Source organism: Andrena cerasifolii, chromosome 3 (genome assembly GCF_050908995.1).
Source record: "Andrena cerasifolii isolate SP2316 chromosome 3, iyAndCera1_principal, whole genome shotgun sequence".
Lineage (NCBI taxonomy): Eukaryota > Metazoa > Arthropoda > Insecta > Hymenoptera > Andrenidae > Andrena > Andrena cerasifolii.
In genome coordinates this window covers 20,069,208-20,085,932 of record NC_135120.1, presented here as the reverse complement: position 1 = coordinate 20,085,932, position 16,725 = coordinate 20,069,208, and the positions used below count along the sequence as shown (strand labels likewise).

The 16,725-nt window shown below is 37.1% G+C and overlaps 4 protein-coding genes and 1 long non-coding RNA gene across 22 annotated transcripts in view; 2 read left to right on the top strand and 3 right to left on the bottom strand.

Moving 5' to 3' along the window:
• The first annotated feature begins 477 nt into the window (after positions 1 to 477).
• On the top strand, positions 478 to 3,790 carry Eas (ethanolamine kinase 1). 11 transcript variants are annotated; one of them, XM_076808088.1, is made up of 8 exons: positions 814 to 856; positions 948 to 1,047; positions 1,391 to 1,529; positions 2,175 to 2,312; positions 2,398 to 2,663; positions 2,737 to 2,963; positions 3,069 to 3,291; positions 3,432 to 3,790. In XM_076808088.1, the coding sequence occupies exons 3-8, from the start codon at positions 1,404 to 1,406 to the stop codon at positions 3,496 to 3,498; spliced, it is 1,047 nt and encodes a 348-aa protein (XP_076664203.1). In that variant the 5' UTR covers positions 814 to 856; positions 948 to 1,047; positions 1,391 to 1,403; the 3' UTR covers positions 3,499 to 3,790. The 11 variants fall into 11 exon arrangements, with proteins under 11 accessions (XP_076664207.1, XP_076664206.1, XP_076664203.1 ...); XM_076808092.1 differs by lacking the exons at positions 814 to 856; positions 948 to 1,047 and adding an exon at positions 478 to 516; XM_076808091.1 differs by lacking the exons at positions 814 to 856; positions 948 to 1,047 and adding an exon at positions 524 to 634.
• Positions 3,791 to 4,315: 525 nt separating this feature from the next.
• LOC143366776 (uncharacterized) lies at positions 4,316 to 4,647 on the bottom strand. The gene is made up of 2 exons (XR_013084809.1): positions 4,521 to 4,647; positions 4,316 to 4,353 (listed from the first exon to the last, which is right to left on the bottom strand). It is a non-coding gene; the product is annotated as an uncharacterized LOC143366776 (long non-coding RNA).
• Positions 4,325 to 8,558, top strand: Pras40 (Proline-rich Akt substrate 40 kDa). 5 transcript variants are annotated; one of them, XM_076808077.1, is made up of 9 exons: positions 4,325 to 4,581; positions 5,046 to 5,194; positions 5,375 to 5,548; positions 5,802 to 5,925; positions 6,048 to 6,228; positions 6,316 to 6,523; positions 6,605 to 6,755; positions 6,835 to 6,974; positions 7,122 to 8,558. In XM_076808077.1, exons 2-9 carry the CDS (start codon positions 5,072 to 5,074, stop codon positions 7,242 to 7,244), a joined length of 1,224 nt encoding a protein of 407 aa, XP_076664192.1. In that variant the 5' UTR covers positions 4,325 to 4,581; positions 5,046 to 5,071; the 3' UTR covers positions 7,245 to 8,558. The 5 variants fall into 5 exon arrangements, 4 of the variants coding, with proteins under 4 accessions (XP_076664192.1, XP_076664190.1, XP_076664193.1 ...); XM_076808075.1 differs by lacking the exon at positions 4,325 to 4,581 and having other exon boundaries at positions 4,665 to 5,194; positions 7,122 to 7,247; positions 7,322 to 8,558; XR_013084804.1 differs by lacking the exon at positions 4,325 to 4,581 and having other exon boundaries at positions 4,666 to 5,194; positions 7,122 to 7,671; positions 7,867 to 8,558.
• On the bottom strand, positions 6,605 to 11,042 carry Eif3m (eukaryotic translation initiation factor 3 subunit M). Of its 2 annotated transcripts, none has more exons than XM_076808079.1 (7): positions 10,893 to 11,042; positions 10,491 to 10,679; positions 10,317 to 10,411; positions 10,027 to 10,245; positions 9,674 to 9,942; positions 9,456 to 9,599; positions 6,605 to 9,232 (listed from the first exon to the last, which is right to left on the bottom strand). In XM_076808079.1, the coding sequence occupies exons 1-7, from the start codon at positions 10,935 to 10,937 to the stop codon at positions 9,009 to 9,011; spliced, it is 1,185 nt and encodes a 394-aa protein (XP_076664194.1). In that variant the 5' UTR covers positions 10,938 to 11,042; the 3' UTR covers positions 6,605 to 9,008. The 2 variants fall into 2 exon arrangements, with proteins under 2 accessions (XP_076664194.1, XP_076664195.1); XM_076808080.1 differs by having other exon boundaries at positions 10,500 to 10,679.
• Positions 11,043 to 12,370: 1,328 nt separating this feature from the next.
• LOC143366625 (uncharacterized) overlaps positions 12,371 to 16,725 on the bottom strand; it is a 97,854-nt gene continuing 93,499 nt past the window's right edge. For 2 of the 3 annotated variants that reach the window (XM_076807822.1, XM_076807823.1), the window contains 2 exons: positions 16,285 to 16,615; positions 12,371 to 14,341 (listed from right to left, as the gene is read on the bottom strand). In XM_076807822.1, coding sequence (XP_076663937.1) covers positions 14,138 to 14,341; positions 16,285 to 16,615 — 535 coding nt within the window. In that variant the 3' untranslated portion in view covers positions 12,371 to 14,137. The remainder of the gene's footprint in view (positions 14,342 to 16,284; positions 16,616 to 16,725) is intronic. The other variant, XM_076807824.1, reaches the window with a different exon arrangement.

Sequence of the window (16,725 nt, the reverse complement as noted above, 5' to 3'; positions counted from 1 at the left end):
TGATCAGTGAAAGTAAATGATCAACGATGGTTTACATTCGAAATATACAGTGCTGTGCACAAGTTTCGAATTTCCAGTTATCATTTCACAGGAGAACACTAATTGAACCTGAAATAATATGAAATTAAAGTACGATAGAAAGAAAGAAGAAGATTACGGTTATAGACATTTAGGGACATTTATGACCCTCAATGTACTATATCTGGTATAGCTCTCCATAAGATTTCAAATTGACAGTGCACATTTTGTTTCCATAACAGATCGCAAAAAAGGCAACAAAAAAATATAAGAAATGGACATACACATAGTTTGCGCTTCTATAATTTAATAAATTAATGTCATTACGTTGAAAAATTATGCATGTCGCAGTATTTCACTAGTCTTAAGTTTGATATTTGTTAATACTTCCGTTAATACAATTAAATTAGGCGCCATTCAATTGCTACAGTTTTACAACCTTCCAGGAGTAACAGTTCCCGTCATTTATTGGCCTAATAAGGAAAGAAGAAATCAATGGTGCGTTATTTCAATGTTTTGCAAATATAAATATTGACGATGATCCAGCCGATTGTCGTATACTTGTTTATGAAACATTTGTTCGCAGTTAAACTGTACAGCAATAATTCTTTGCAAAGTATTGGCTACAATTTCTCATTATTTGTAGGCTACAAGTAATTCATAAAATATGACGTATCCGATATAAAAGTAGAGGCTTTATGGTTTTCGGCAAATCATTTCTAACAAACATATTAATAATGCTTTATTCTCAGTTGTAAATAGATCTATGTATATTACAATAAATATTTATTTAAAGAATGCGATGTTAAATGTTTCTTGGTCGGAGGCACGCACGAACGTACGAAATACAGGAAAAAGTCATTATAATGACCAATAATGACTAATAATGACTGGTGTATTTTTCATTCGTTTTTCCTATATGCACTTAGGCGCATGCGACGTGAAATCGTTGTATCGAACCTGCAAATAGATAATGATTTCCGCTGGGGGTGGAAATTGGTTGGATATGGCAGCATTAATGAACTCAAGGTCTTTGTATTACACTAGCCGTCTCTTGCTATGTGTAGTATCACTGTATCAATCATTATCAGTATGTGTCATGTGGGAGTACATATAACTCTTCCAGTTACCATAGAACGTGTAGAACTGCTGCTGCATAGAGCAGGTGACATCTGTGTGTAACAAATATCTGGTACATTCCAATATTGTGGTGAATTATATGTGTTGTCAACATTAATACACCGTCTATTCTCTGTAACAAAAGATATTACTCACATTTCTAAATATTTTTGCCATTAGAAAAATAATGCGTACATAACATTCCACTTATTTAATTATAGTGGTAACACAACAGAAATATCTATGTTTACAGATAAATTTTATTCATGGACCAAATATGTGAAGAGCCATATTTTGATATAACGATAGATGAAAATGAGATTGTCGATGGCGCCAAAGAGATAATTAAGAAAATCAGGCCTACATGGCCTTTGGACAAACTGCATTTTAAGGTAAGAAATTTTGTGAAAAATAATATATGCTCCTATGAAAATTTTATATATGTGCATATATATATTTATATTTATCTGAATTTATTATGCAGCTAGAAACATGCTTTCTATTAATCGTCAACTGAAGTACACTTGAAGTACAAGTTGTAATTAAATATCTATCGTAAATGTTAATACTTAGGTTTCTTATTTTTCAATCTTAATATATAAAGCAGAAAGCTTCTATATGTTTGTGTGTTTGTCTGTCGCCTAAACACTTTCGAACGATAAACTCTGGAATCATGGAATGTGCCTCAGCTCATTATTGCTGACTAATCCAGATGAATGTGACTATTTTCGCCAAAAAAAAAACCTAAAAAACAATATTTTTTTATAAAATCAGAATCCAAATTTTGGGCGAAGCCATGTAGTAAAGCTAGTATACTATAAAAATGAATTTATCAAAGAAGATGATAGTAGTAAACTAATGATTATGGAGAATTTGAGGTCAATGTATAGCTTATGTAATATCTGGCTTTATCTGTTGACAACAAGTTTGTAGTACTCGGTTCAGATTTCATTCTACTGATAACAATGATTTATAATAAGTAGCACTTGTAGAAGATAAACTATGTAGATTGCTATTACATTCAATTTTATTTTCAGATATTTACAGATGGGATCACGAATAAACTTATAGGAGTGTGGTGTTTCGGGCATTACAATGAGATGGTTTTGGTCAGAGTTTATGGGCACAAAACAGATTTGCTAATCAATCGTAAAGATGAAACAAGAAACATTCGAGTAAGTATACATACGTCGGAATATATATTGTTGCGTTAATGAGAATGGATCCAGGTAACGAAAAGTATATTTACGTATCCCACAGATATTAAATAAAGCGGGTTTTACACATTCCATTTACGCCACGTTTAATAATGGTTTAGCTTACCAGTTTATCGAAGGTACTACGCTTACAACAGAAACAGTAAAGAACCCCAATGTATATACTTTAATCGCCAAGAGAATGGCGCAGATGCATAAACTTAAACCCGATAGCAATGATATTTCCAAAGAAGCATGCATTTGGGGCAAAGTAGAAAAGTTTATGGAGATCATGCCAAAAGAGTTTTCCGACGATTCCAAACAAGCCAGGTAACGTATTATGAACATTTAGGAACCGCACGCTTCAAACTGTTCGACAAATTGTGATCATTCTCACTTTCAGATTCGAGAAACTTATAAAACCATTTACCGTGTTAAAACAGAATTATCAGCTCTTAAAGGCGGAGCTCGAAGATCTAAATAGCAATGTTGTTTTTGCTCACAATGATTTACTTCTAGGAAATGTGATTTACAATGAGAAAGAAAACACTGTTACTTTTATCGACTTTGAATATACCGCTTATAATTATCAAGCTTTCGATATAGCTAATCATTTTGCCGAATTTGCTGGTAATTTATAATTATATACTTAAATATTATTTTGCAAGCGATATTTTCTGATTTCTACGCTGAAAGTGATTATTTATTGAACTAATAACATGAAAATTATTGTAGGTATTGATAATCCTGATTATTCTTTGTACCCTGAAGGAGAGCTGCAGAAAGCATGGCTAAGCATATATCTTCAGGAATACAATAATGTAAACTATGTACCTGAAAATGAAATTAATTTACTGTATATACAAGTAAATAAATTTGTTCTTTTGTCACACTTTTTTTGGGGTTGTTGGGGACTTATACAGAGTGAGCATTCGACAATCGACTTTGATTTTCTAGAGTAAGTATCTCTATGTATAATATACAGAAAAATTGTAGATACTAAATGTATAGGAACAGTCACTTGTCCTTCCTTGTAACTGTTATTGTACTAGTATCTTTACGAAAATATTTTATATCATTCGGTATAATAATTTATAGGTACGCTGCGATACGATTTAATGAGTATTTCAAGTGGAAACAAGAATGCCTTCGCACCCGAGTATGAAACTAACAAATATTTTCATATACACTTCTGTTGCTTGTTCCATTTTATTCAACTAACATTCCGATAGTTGCATTATAATATCGTTTTATATTCTGTTATGTACAGATAAAAATTTTATGATAAAAGAAACATGTATATAATCCTGTTACAAATATAATATGTTCGGACAGTATTATTATTATACAGATAATATACAATATCCATATCTCTGTAAAATAATATACATAATGAATGTTATCTCCGCAATATAATGTTGTTTAAAAAAAGAATACAAGATTGTTTCGTTTACAAATAGAGATGTGTTTTTATACAAATGCCTGCATATCCTTAATATATTCGAAAATCATGGATTCGCGTGGCGCTTCGTTTTATATATTACACTTCCTACATTTAGAAAGAAGAATTGAACGGAATATCTTGAAAATAGCATTCCCGCCTACTTTGAGTCTTGAATATTCATAGAAAATACTAGTAAATATACATGAAAAATAAAATCTGCATATAATATACAGTCCTTAGTTTTAGTCAAAAGATATATTCTTAAAGTGTCGTAAAATCACTCGTTCATTACATACGAATGTATTCTACATTATTGACAAGTATAAAATGAAATAGAAATTATCGAATATGTTAGACGAAAATTATATATCGCGTGTGTAATTTCAAGTAACCTTGCGTCGAACGTGCGTGGATACTGTGTACGCGCGCGCGTGCGTGGTGTGTGTGTGTGTGCATGTACATACTCGTGTGTTCGCACACCATTGAATTCCGATGTCATATGGTAAAAGTCGGTCAATTGACTAGCAAGGCAAGTATGTTTTTGTCTGGGGTGATCACGTACGCATCTGCACGCACCTATAAATCAGTGTTTATTTTTAGTAGAGCCTCCGAAGATTTTCCGAAATACTTGTAAATACGCGCGTTGTAGCCAAGAAATGTAGGAATTTATCATTTAATAAAACTGTAACGAATCATTCGGGACAGTTCGCACGAGCTATACGATTATTAATATTCAAAACTACCTCCGTATACGGTGAAAACGAACTCTTAGAAGCAAATATATTCGCCACTGAGCTCCCTTCGGTAATTCGTTTACTTGGCTCGGAGTATGCGTGTCTGTCAACAGTGTATGAATTAGCCGACGGAACGGATTGGACGGTAGTCGACTCGGAAACACCAGCGAATCCATAGCCGAAGCGTTTCGGCTCTCTACGAAAATAAATATCTCTCTGTAGCAGTGTTCTGCTTAATCGAACACAGCCTCGACACACGATTTGAAATTTAACAACACCGCGAACGTACAGTGTTGCGGCAGCTACTCCTTAAGCCGAACTCTATTGTTTCATACTTTCTATTGTTTCGTTCTAATTATCCGTCGAAGCCTTCGGTTGATTCAAATTTCGAACATTAGAAGCTTTACGACGAGCATAGCCATTTCGGGAATATTGTTTCCATACCACCAGGAGAATTAACTGATCTGTGTATGTACGGTGTACGAGTCCCGGCATCGCGAAACTGTGTGCTTGAGTTTCTCGAATTTCTTTCAGAAAACAGTGTATACCGATTGTGTAAGATGCATATTGTATGCAAATGTTTGAACGTGTCCATAAAATCCAGGGGCACTGAACTGCAAAAGGTCAACATTGATGATATTGAATTGACACTTCAGGAACAGACTGATGGTTTCTTTTGCCAGGTCAGATATTTTTCTTTCTCCTTCTTTCTTTTATGTACATAAAACTTTCACTTTAAGAATAACTTATAATTTAAAAGGCAACCAGCATTTTCATACCTGAATGACATCACTTTCTTTTAGAATTAGTAGAATGTACAGTTGCTCGCAATTTTTTTTATTAGAAATGTTTATTCTAAACAGAATCTTGCAACGGTGTCTGAATTGGAAGGTATTACTAAGGAACAACCAGGTTTAGTGGAGATAAGAAACGTTGGATCATGGGTCATTCACCGTTGTTACAATTGCTCTGTGTACACTCATGCTGTACATAGAGAATATGGTGCTGCTTTAGTCCTTATTAATAGTGATCTCGTTGTGAGTATAAAATTCTATTTTGCAGTAGGAGAGAGTAGAGAAATTGGTTTGTTCGGACATTTATGTATTCGTGGTGTATATTATGATTCTTAAAGAATATAGTACAATATGCGAAGTATGCGAAGTTCGATGATTAATTCATGCATTACAGTGTAGAAAAAATATGTAACTACAAAATTAAATACGAATTTTATGTTATTAATCCCAACTTTTTTTTACATATATTTTTCTTATATAATTCTGTTTGTTATAGACTTTGCCTGAAGAGATAAACAAGTTAAAATCCAATCCAGATTATAGTCCAGTATTTAGAATAATAATTGCTCATAACACTTTGGACGAACTCGATTACCGTCAGCAGCCTACCAAATTCTCTGGTAAATTGGCCCATAATTATACAACTTAACTAATCGAGTATAATTCGTTTAGAAGACAAAGATGTGCTTCGATCTCTGTCAGATATATATTTATTATAATATGGTGTATTTTATCTATCCAGTGTCCGAGTTACCCAACAACGTACAAGTGGCTTTGGGTGGTCTCCAACAGCAGCTTGAAGAATCTGTCCAACGGTTGTCTGCAGAAATAGAAGATAAAATTCGTGCCTTCACTGCAAAACAATATCAATTACTAGAACAGTTCCGCGAGAGAGCTCATAATGAGCATAGATTGTTAACAAGGTCTTACATACAAATCAATAATGCAATTGCGCATCCAGTCGATTTGGGATTATACTTTTAAATCTATATCTTCTACCTGTTCTTCAGGATAATATGCAGCGGCGAAGAAGCAGCTAGATTAACAAATAATATAGAAACTCCTCCTACAACCCCAGATAGTTTTACAACCAGTATAACTACCTCCGCAACTAATAATGTAAACGCAACATCGCAAGTAGTATCGAATGAGACGAAGATTATTACTACTCCTAATGTTAAGCGCGAAGAAGGTGCTAGTAGTTCCCCTAATCTTCTTGTAAGTGAGCTACATATTTGAGCGCATAGTCGTTGGTAACTCTAAATGTCCAATAGAAAACGTCTGATTAATGTTTCGTAGAATGGTAATATAGATAAGAATGACCGCCTATACGTGTACACTAAAGGAACAGGCAGCTTCGACACGGAAGCTTTATTTCCTCTAGAAGGGATGGAAGACACTCTTACTACCGACCAAGTTCAATCTTCGGAAGAAGGATCTGACACAGATGGTTAGTTTAAACTCTCAGTTTATACGAATTTTACTGCGCGTATAACAAAGTTGAATGATGCCATTAATATTGTGCTCAGATTCAGGTCAAGATGAAGGGATTCACATGCCAAGGGGACAGAGAGGTGGACATCCTACGTTAGCTAAGTCGTTGCCAGTTAGTGTTCCATCCTTCCCTTCGTTCGTACGTAGAACAGTTCAAGATCAGGATGACGATCAGGTACAGATATACATACATACTACTAACTTGCATCTCATAATACGAATTGTAATCAACTTAATTGTATGACGTTTTAAATGGTATATTGATGTATACTAATATTATAAAATAACGTTTCTTATTAAAACGTTTAAAATGGTATTTCAGTTCTCGAGAGATCCACACGATCCACATAATATTCGAGCCTCGATTAAAGCTCTAGCTAAGAGCGTTCATGGTGATACAGTATTTGGAGACTTGCCACGTCCTCGTTTCTCCACTCAAATCTGACTTTGCAACAATTTTAAAGAAAGAGAAATGAATTTATGTTAAAAAAACAATATATATATATATATAAAGTACCTATTATCCGTAATTTGTCTTTCAGTGATTGCTACAGGAGATTGATGTATGCAAAGGCAGAATAAACGTAAAGGTCTATAGAATTATTGATATTTTGAATACATTCTAAAGTAAAGCATTGTTTCGAATCTTGGCTTTGTTAGTTCTCGAGTTACTTTATAAGGAAAGATTTTTATACGTGTATATGCTTGAGGCTATATTATAAGTGTGCTACAGAATTTATTACGTTTCATTTAATGAAGTATTTAGATTTCGAAACTCAGAGCAACGTGAGATTTATGATGCCATATCTGGAGGAAAATTGTACTAGGAACAAATTAAGGGACAACAAAGAAAGTTTCTTATGTATCAATTAGTAAGTAAGCGATTGAAACGATAATTTTACTACGATAGCTATTATTTTTACAACACACTATTATCATTAGGTGTAGAAGAACTCATAAAATTATGTCAATAACTCGAAAAACAAATTACTGTTAAACACTGCACTCGTAGGTATATAATGTTTCACTACGCTACGTTAATTCTACATGTTTGTCCCTTTCTTTAGGAACGCCAATTTCTTATCGCATTAAAGAATTATGCATTTCTCATGTAATTTTATGCTTTTTCAATTATTGTTATTTACGTCACGTCATATTCGCTATGTGATTTAGTGTGTTTATCGATATGTGTTTTGTATCCAGTTTTTGACTAATTGACGACCCCTAGTTCAGTTATCAGTGGAAAGTAATATTACGTTAACAGGTAATATTTTTGTTTACACATTATTTTCATAAACCTATATAAGGCGAGCTTAGAACAGTACATGTCAGTATCCGGAAATGTATGTAAAACATTAATAGACAGAAAGTGATTTACGTACATCTCTGTGTACGTTATATGTTGATAAACATTACAATAGGTATTTTTACTTTACTTTTACATTATACATTTGCTTGAAACGATCGCTGTGGTACTTTTTTATAGACTTCTAATGTTAGTCCGTTAAGATTTGTAATTTTTGTACTCATTAACAGTATCATGTGATAAGCAACAAGCTACAGATTAGAAACGAATAATAAGGCGGATCAGTACAAAAAATACATGGCTTTTCTAATCATGTAATGCACGGTTATGAAATTATATTATATGAACGTTCTATTTGTCAAATTGTAAGATGTAAGAAATGCTTCGATGATAAACCTTTATGTCACATATAAAACTGATTAACAAAAATAAAATGTTGCTATATGAAAGGAAGGAAGTGAAACGGTGCGTGATTGTATTATCGGTGCTTTTATTTCAATCTCATTTACACTGTAGAATTTACCGAATTTCAACATTCTTTTCTATTTTGTAAGAGGAACGGTATAAAAAATCTTTACCGCGTGTCGAAAGTAATTCTCAAGCAAAATCACACCATTTTTTAAAGAATTGGACGCGGAGTACTATTATTCTTGCAATTTTTACTTAGAAATAAAGAATATATCATACGATCTTAGAATGTCATGCGATAGAGCTACAAATTTCGTAAATAATCTTTCATCACCATTTTTTAATTATGTGATTAATTTAGTTACAAACATAATACTGCAGTGACGGCACATTTATTTATTCAGGTAAAAATATGAATTAATTAAAAAATGTTCAGTTTGCATTTCGTTTTTCCATACGCAAGTTACGAGTTTCGTATACACAACGTGAAATTTATCAATGGTTGATGATGGGTTTATTTTTTACAGCGAGTTCGATTTGTGCGGCAGCTACAGATTTCATGCCCTCTTGCACGGCACTTAAATTTGCTTTCCAGGCTGCAAGTAAATCGCGCAGTTGCATCCACTGTGGCCGACCAAACGTTCTGTGCATGGTACTTGAAATGAGAACTTTGCGACCGGCTTGGTCCATACGAGCCCTGACGAGCTTTGTTTTCAGTACTGAAATATAGCATTATTATACACTCGTACTTCGGAAATTATAAATGTGTATTATAAATGTCGAATACTTCGATAACTTAGTGAAAGTGAAGTTTTACTAAGCCAGTACTGATTCTTTTATGTACCCTGCATACGTTGTCCCCCATTCTTACAATAAAGTCTGGAGGTCAGTTTTATTTATGTAGGGGAAATAAAGTTTAGACGTCGTATTCTAAGAACCTACCATCAATAATGAAGCTTTCAACTTCATCTTCGTTAATTTGCAATTCCTCCTGTATAGTGTCGAACGACATTTCAGGGTTTGTCTCCGCCAGCTGCATAAACGTTAGTAACCTCATCTTTTTCATATTCTGTTCGTGATTTAATCCTAGAAAGCGAGCATATAATACATCGATCTTCTCATAGTGAAATTTGGTGTTCTCAGGGAAAAAGCTTACGTACCAAGTTGGTGTTCTACAAACTCCTTATGATGTTGATAAAAATGTAGATACTCGGGTAGCTTGTCTTTCACAAATACAAGAAGTAAATCATGAATCAGTTCTCCTTCTAAGAATTTTACAGGTTTTAACGCTAACAGCGGATCAAGAAGGAATGTATTCGGATCTGCCAGTGCGGCTAAAATGCAACGCTGCGCGTCTTCTCTAGCCGCAGAGGCATTTTCAGCCGTATAAGTGCCCAGCAGCTCTACCATAACTGCGGCAGCCTGTTCTCTGATATAAATAAGTATAATTTCAGTTCTCGTTAAATGTATCGCTTTGTTACATTACGTTTTATAAAATAAACATTTCAGCTACCCCTGTTTGCAGCTCAAAAGTACTTCGTGAAGTAACCGAAGTAGCTTTTGCATCTGCTCGTTTGACGGTGGGAATGACGCGAATTGTTGCTTCAACTGATTTACTCCGCCGTACACTGCTTTCACTTGATCTACGTTACGAGCGATTTGAACTATGTGATAATAGACGTGATATCTCATTGGAGAATCATCGCAAAGAGATTGGAACAATAACCATAACCTGAAACAGTTTTAAATTATGTTTATCGAACGGAGATGTTAATAAGATTTAAGCTGTTTATGTCGACTTACGCTTTGAGGCATACGAAACCAAGTTTGTAGCCAGGAGCTTTTGTCAGCTTCTCGCAAAACGCTAATATCAAGTTCTCTGCTCGTTCGGTCGGGATCTATGACAAAGTATGTAATAGAACTTATCAACCTTAGGTTATTAAAGTATATAAAGTTCTTTGATATTTCGGAACGTACAATACTTACTACTATCATAATAGAAACAATGTCATTTAAAACAGTTTCTATTTCACTCTCATTCCCTTCTTTAAAACATGCTTCGCACACACCAATAATTTTGTGTAAATCATCCTCTATGCCTTTGGGAGATTTCTCTTCACTGATCTCAGCACCCAAGCTTTTAAAGTACACCCTTAGTTCCTGTGCCTAAAGACAAACAAGTATTGCAAAGTGTTTATCTGAACAGAACAATTACAAGAAAAGGAATTAATGGCAAAATTAATAAATTTAGGAGACATTTAATGTAACCTGTATCCTACAGATGGTTAAGTTACTAAATACAGATTGCAATGTGTTAGAAAACTTTACTGGCAGAATCGTAAATAGGAAATTGTCTAATATAACAGAGTTATTTCTTACCTGGTCTTCTAAGGGTAATTCCATAAAAATCGCTGGGACCTGCATTTTGGAAAGCAGCACCACGTTTCAGCGGACTTATTAACAGAGACTGAACTGAAGTAAGCAATGAATATCACCGCATTGTGCAAGCTGACCAACCGTGCAGGAAACCTTTTTCTCAATTTGTTAAGCTAAATATTGTTGGTACTCACTGGAGCTTGTAAGCGAACGCGGAAACAGGCCGATTTACACTGTAAACGCATCGTTAATGCTTTTTCCTTTACTAACTTTACCGACTTCCGTAATTAGGTTCTATTAGTTCCCAGAGATACCGTTTTTTAACATGTTCGTTTCTCGCTTCTTTCTGGCCGAAGGGGGGAGCGAGATGGAACACTGCGTGCGCAGCGAGCGTCTCGTACCGTCCTCGCTCGCTTTCAGTGCCTCTCGCTCACTCTCGTTCCATCTCGCTCTCGCTATCGCCCGATAAGAGTGAGGCAGAAGTGGTGGGGATAGCGAAAAGTCCGTATCGCGTACACCAAATCGAGCCTGTAACGAGGAGATACTGTACTGGTCTGGGCTATACTTCCGAAAACCGGTCAAACCCGATTGGGCTGAAATTTTGCAAATAGCTTCATTTTGCATAAAAATAACGTTTGCGAGAAGGATTTTTGGCGACTCGAAAATTTTTTTTTTACCATTTCAATGTCATTCTCTATCTTACCGACAGAGCGGAGAATCGGATTCAACAGTTATTCAGTGCATTCTCCTTATTAATCTCCTAAAATCTATAAAACAGAGATCAACTTAGAAAGAGATATCAGCTTGATACTGGGTATTAGTATTGGTTTTGGGTTAGTTTGGGGCGGGGGGCGCGCGCCCGCTCGCGGGCGCGTAAAGCATGGTAGCGAACCGATGTGAGTTTACACGGGGCCAAGCTTCAAAAACCAATACTAATACCCAGTATCAAGCTGATATCTCTTTCTAAGTTGATCTCTGTTTTATAGATTTTAGGAGATTAATAAGGAGAATGCACTGAATAACTGTTGAATCCGATTCTCCGCTCTGTCGGTAAGATAGAGAATGACATTGAAATGGTAAAAAAAAAATTTTCGAGTCGCCAAAAATCCTTCTCGCAAACGTTATTTTTATGCAAAATGAAGCTATTTGCAAAATTTCAGCCCAATCGGGTTTGACCGGTTTTCGGAAGTTTCGCCCTGGTCTGTGCTTTGTTCATTGTAATTTCTGTCGCTAAATCCCGAAACTGGGTAAGTCAGAGAGTGTACCTTTTACCCAATGGAGGAACATGCCCCTTCCCTACGTTACCATAAGTTGTTACAAATTCAGTACACGTATAGAATTCCAATTCCAACTGCTCGCCGCGCTGTGATCGTACTCTCCCCCGAATCGATAAGGTTGCGCGAGATCCGTCTCCTCGCAATAAACCAAGATGGAACATAAAGCTTCCCTGCTTTTAACTTGGGGAAGGAAATTCATTAATCACGTTTTATAACAATTGTATTAATATCATTTATGTACAATGTTTTTTTACATGGCGATACAGAGAATAGATCTGCAAAGCTGATGCATAGTTATAGTACACGAGTGTTATCCAGTCGAAACCATCTGTTAAAATATTAATACAACCACAGTGATAGAAAAAAAATATATTTATTGTAAAGACTTTGACCAATCAAACGTGCGTCGTAATCTACTATAGTACATTCATAAATACGTTAAAAATGCAGAACTGTTATTAATAACATGCTCGTTATTCATACTATCGGTGTGTACACATGACTAATACGATTTCTGTTATTTAAGTACAACGCTATGAAATATTTCTCATCCTGAACGAAGGGGATTATTGCTTACAGTTTACGCGATTGCATTAATATAACGCATATTAAACTAACATTTATATTAACATTCGTGGTGCTTCCTTAATATGTACAGAACGACGGATGAGCGTCGCAAAGAACTGTGAAAAAAAACGGCGCAAGTTTTATGCTCGTTGCCTTTATGCGTTAAATTAACGTTAAGTCCCATACATGCACGTTTAAAAGTTACACTTGTATAAAAGTACCTATGTGCTCGTATATAAAATAAACTCCACATACATGCTAATTTATAGTTTAGACTACGCAGCAAGCTCTTGGCTCCAATCCCGAGCGTTTCATCTTATCGCATATACTCAGATTTATTAATATTTGTCATGGCTACCAGCTAATGCAGGCTAACGCAGCGCGTCCCTCGCTGTACCTCCCGACTCGCTCAATCAGCGCTTTAAAAGAATATCCAACGCAATAACGCGTCCGTTAAATAGCAATTTACTCTTCATTAAATAAATTCAAGTAGCATTCTGTTTGGCCGGCGTCGCTGATACGCGACGAACTCCTACGCAGATCTATGAAACACAACGGATTACGCTACACTTAACGATAAACAGCATAAAGCCTACGGTTCCTTACGGCTACGATGGATTAACGGTATAAGCGCAACTTTATAATATACAGACAAGAACGTATGATAAAAAAAAAACTGGCCGCGGGAACGGAAGTATTGCCTAAGGCGTTAAATAGAAACATAATCGAGACGTCCGTCCGTACCCTTCCGTTAGTCTGACTTTATTAATCGAAGCAAATAAATTAGTCGCTCACTCGACTCCCCCGACTTTGATGGCAGAGGGACGGCCCCTTAGTGGCCTTCGACTGTCGGTCAATTACCAGCCGCGCGAATGAATGGTAGCCGGTAAACGAAAACGGGACACCGAAACGTTCGTCGCTGAAAGCCTTCGAATGCTAATATCAGTCTGTGCACATTCGATCGCAGGAGATTCCGCTGACTCAGTTGCTTCACTAAACCAGATTTCGCCGACGCCAACCGCCAAGCCTTAAGAGAGATAAACGGAGTACAGTTTGGCAGAACCTCCCCACTGAAGTCCTATCGCTAACCCTTAACGTACATACTCTCAAGCTATATATTAATAATAAATACGGCGTTAAAACTGTCGCGACGCGTTAGTAGAAAAACGGTACAGCTATCGAAGAAGGTACATTCGGCGTTAATGTTCTTAAGATCGCCGAAGCGAAATCGCCAGCAGTGCGCCCCTCCGCTGGTAACAGTTTCGAGTCTCTTTGCGCATTCCTGACACGTTCTCGATTCAGATCGGGTGACCGATCGCTGGACAGCGAGGCCCTTCCTTTTCTCGGTGGCATCACGGAAACTCGAGGTAGGTTCCGCCCAGGCTCCCTCGAGCCCACAGTATCTCACGTCTCCGGGTCCAGGTCCTGGTCCCTCAGCTTGCACTTCTTGCACTTCTTCTTCTTCTTCGGCTTCGGCATTACCTCGCAGCTGCAGCCGCTTCTCACCCTGATGTAGTCCAGCGTCCACATGGACCCGCCGCCCTCCGTGTTCGCGGTGAACGTCAGCCGTTCCCTGTGGTGCCTCTTGTGCTCCGCTTTCACGCCCTTCTGGAACACACACAGCCACCTCATAGCGTCCAATTCGCATCGAATTTTTATGACACGTCGAAGAAGGAACGGCTCTCGCGGGTGGCTCGACGATTAGGGGGAGGTTCTGGTCTAAAAGTCGTTTTTTTTTTATTTCATTTTTCGAATTTTCAATATTTCAGGAATAAGTGTTTAAAAGGATTTGTTGAAATTCGTAAAATTCGTAAAAACAGAGTTCTCAAAACGGTGGCACCTGTATCTCCAAACGTTATTATCCGATTCGACTGAAACCTTTTTTATTTTGAAGAATATACTTCTGGCTAGGGGGGAAACCAGAAAAAAATACAAAAAATGAAATTTTATAATTTTCAAAGGCGTTGAAAGGGTGAAAAATATAGGGAAAAGTGATTTCAAAGTTCAAGTGTCGTTATTTTCTAAAAAAATGTTATTTTTGTAATTTGTTCTGGTTTCCCCCCTAGCCAGAAGTATATTCTTCAAAATAAAAAAGGTTTCAGTCGAATCGGATAATAACTTTTGGAGATACAGGTCCCACCGTTTTGAGAACACTGTTTCGAGAAAAACGCGTTTAAAGTTTTATGTACTCAAATGCCTATAACTTCGGGAATATTACGAATTCCAACAAATCCTTTTAAACAAGTATTCCTAAAAGGTTGAACATTCGAAAAATGAAATAAAAAAAATCGACTTTTAGACCGGAATCTCCCCTTAAAGGTTAATCCGTGATTTCCTACTTTCCTGTATATCTTGAAAACTGTAGTAGATATAAAAAAATATATTCCAATAAAAAATGAACGACTTTTAATGCCGTACATAACTGTGCAATGAAATTGTTGAAAATTTGTAGTTTAAATAAAAAAAAGCCTACCCGACTACAAATTGCGACCCACAATACAGATCGGCCCCTGGCTAATCTCCGCTGCCGAGGGCTTGCGTTTACTTAAGGGGCTACCTAGCGTCAGGAGGTAGAAAAAGAATCGATTATTTGGGAATTTATTTCAGAAAGTACAAGCATATTCTTATGCAATGGTTTTTGTATTCAAATGTGGGACACTTTAACAGGTTATTATATCATGTTTTGGTATAAAAATATTTAGCTATTGCAAAATTACAACTGATTTCCCGGAAGCTGTTTTTAGAACGGTGACCACGATTTCTCCAAAACCGCATCATCGATCTTTCTGAAACTTTGTAGGTTTCTTCTAGACATTCAAATCTAGTCTTTAATCGAAGCATTTGTTTTTCCAATGCATAGTTTTGATTTTATGGATGAAAAATGAGTGTTTTTCCTACGAAAATCTATCACTTCGCTTTAAACATCTGCCATATTGTCCCAGATTAATATTTCATAAAACGGAACGATTAAAGACTAGATAAACTATTGTACTAACTAAATCTTCCTCGTTTTTTTTTATTTCAAATAACCGAGTTCCGAATAATGTTGGTCACCGCAAAACATGTTTCCAAATACAGCTTCCAGGAAAACAGTTGTAATAGTGCAATAACTAAATATTTTTATACCAAAACATAATATAATAACCTGTTAAAGTGTCCTTCATCTGAATACGAGAGCCATTGCATAAAAATATGCGTGTACTTTCTGAAATAAATTCCCAAAGATTCGATTCGTTATCTATCTCCTGACGGTAGGTAACCCCTTAAAGTAATTCACTCGCGGCCCGCTAGCGATCGAGGGCTTCTGGAGATTTCCCGTCGAGACTGCTTCGACAGCTACGTATCACACACCGGAGCGATCCACGTCGTCACGGATCTCGGGGAAGCTGGCGACGATCGATAGGTACGGGCGGTATCGTTCCTAATCTTCGACACCGTCTCCCGAAGTAACGGGGGAAACGGGTCGGAGCTAACGAACTGGCGCGACAGGCGAAAGGATCGCGCGCGGCAGGGGCAGCCAATGAAAGCTTGAGCCGATTTTTCATGCTCACCTTCGATCCAGAATTCTCAATGATAGCGTAAGTGTACGAGAACTTCTGCACACATCTGGACTGGTTACTGAACTTCCGGTCGATGAACCTGCACGGCTTGTCGAGGACGTCTGGCCTGCAGGAGTACTCGAAGAACCTCTGGGCGTTCGGGCCATCCCGATAGAGCTGGACGTACATGTCGTCCCGATTTCGACCGCCGACCGGTTCCACCATTTCCAATACCGTGGGGCAGCAATCGACTGGAAGGCCGTCCTCGCCTCCTTCCTGTCGCAGAATCATGTTCATCTCGCGATAAGTCATCCGCTTGGTCGTGTCCTCCAAGGTCTGCGTCCTGGAAAAGTTCAGCCGGGGGCTTGGGGCTTGAAATCGCTCAGAAATCCGCCCGGCGGGAGAGGAACGGGGGGGGTTCCGGTCTCGTCGGTCCCTCGGCTAGATCAACGG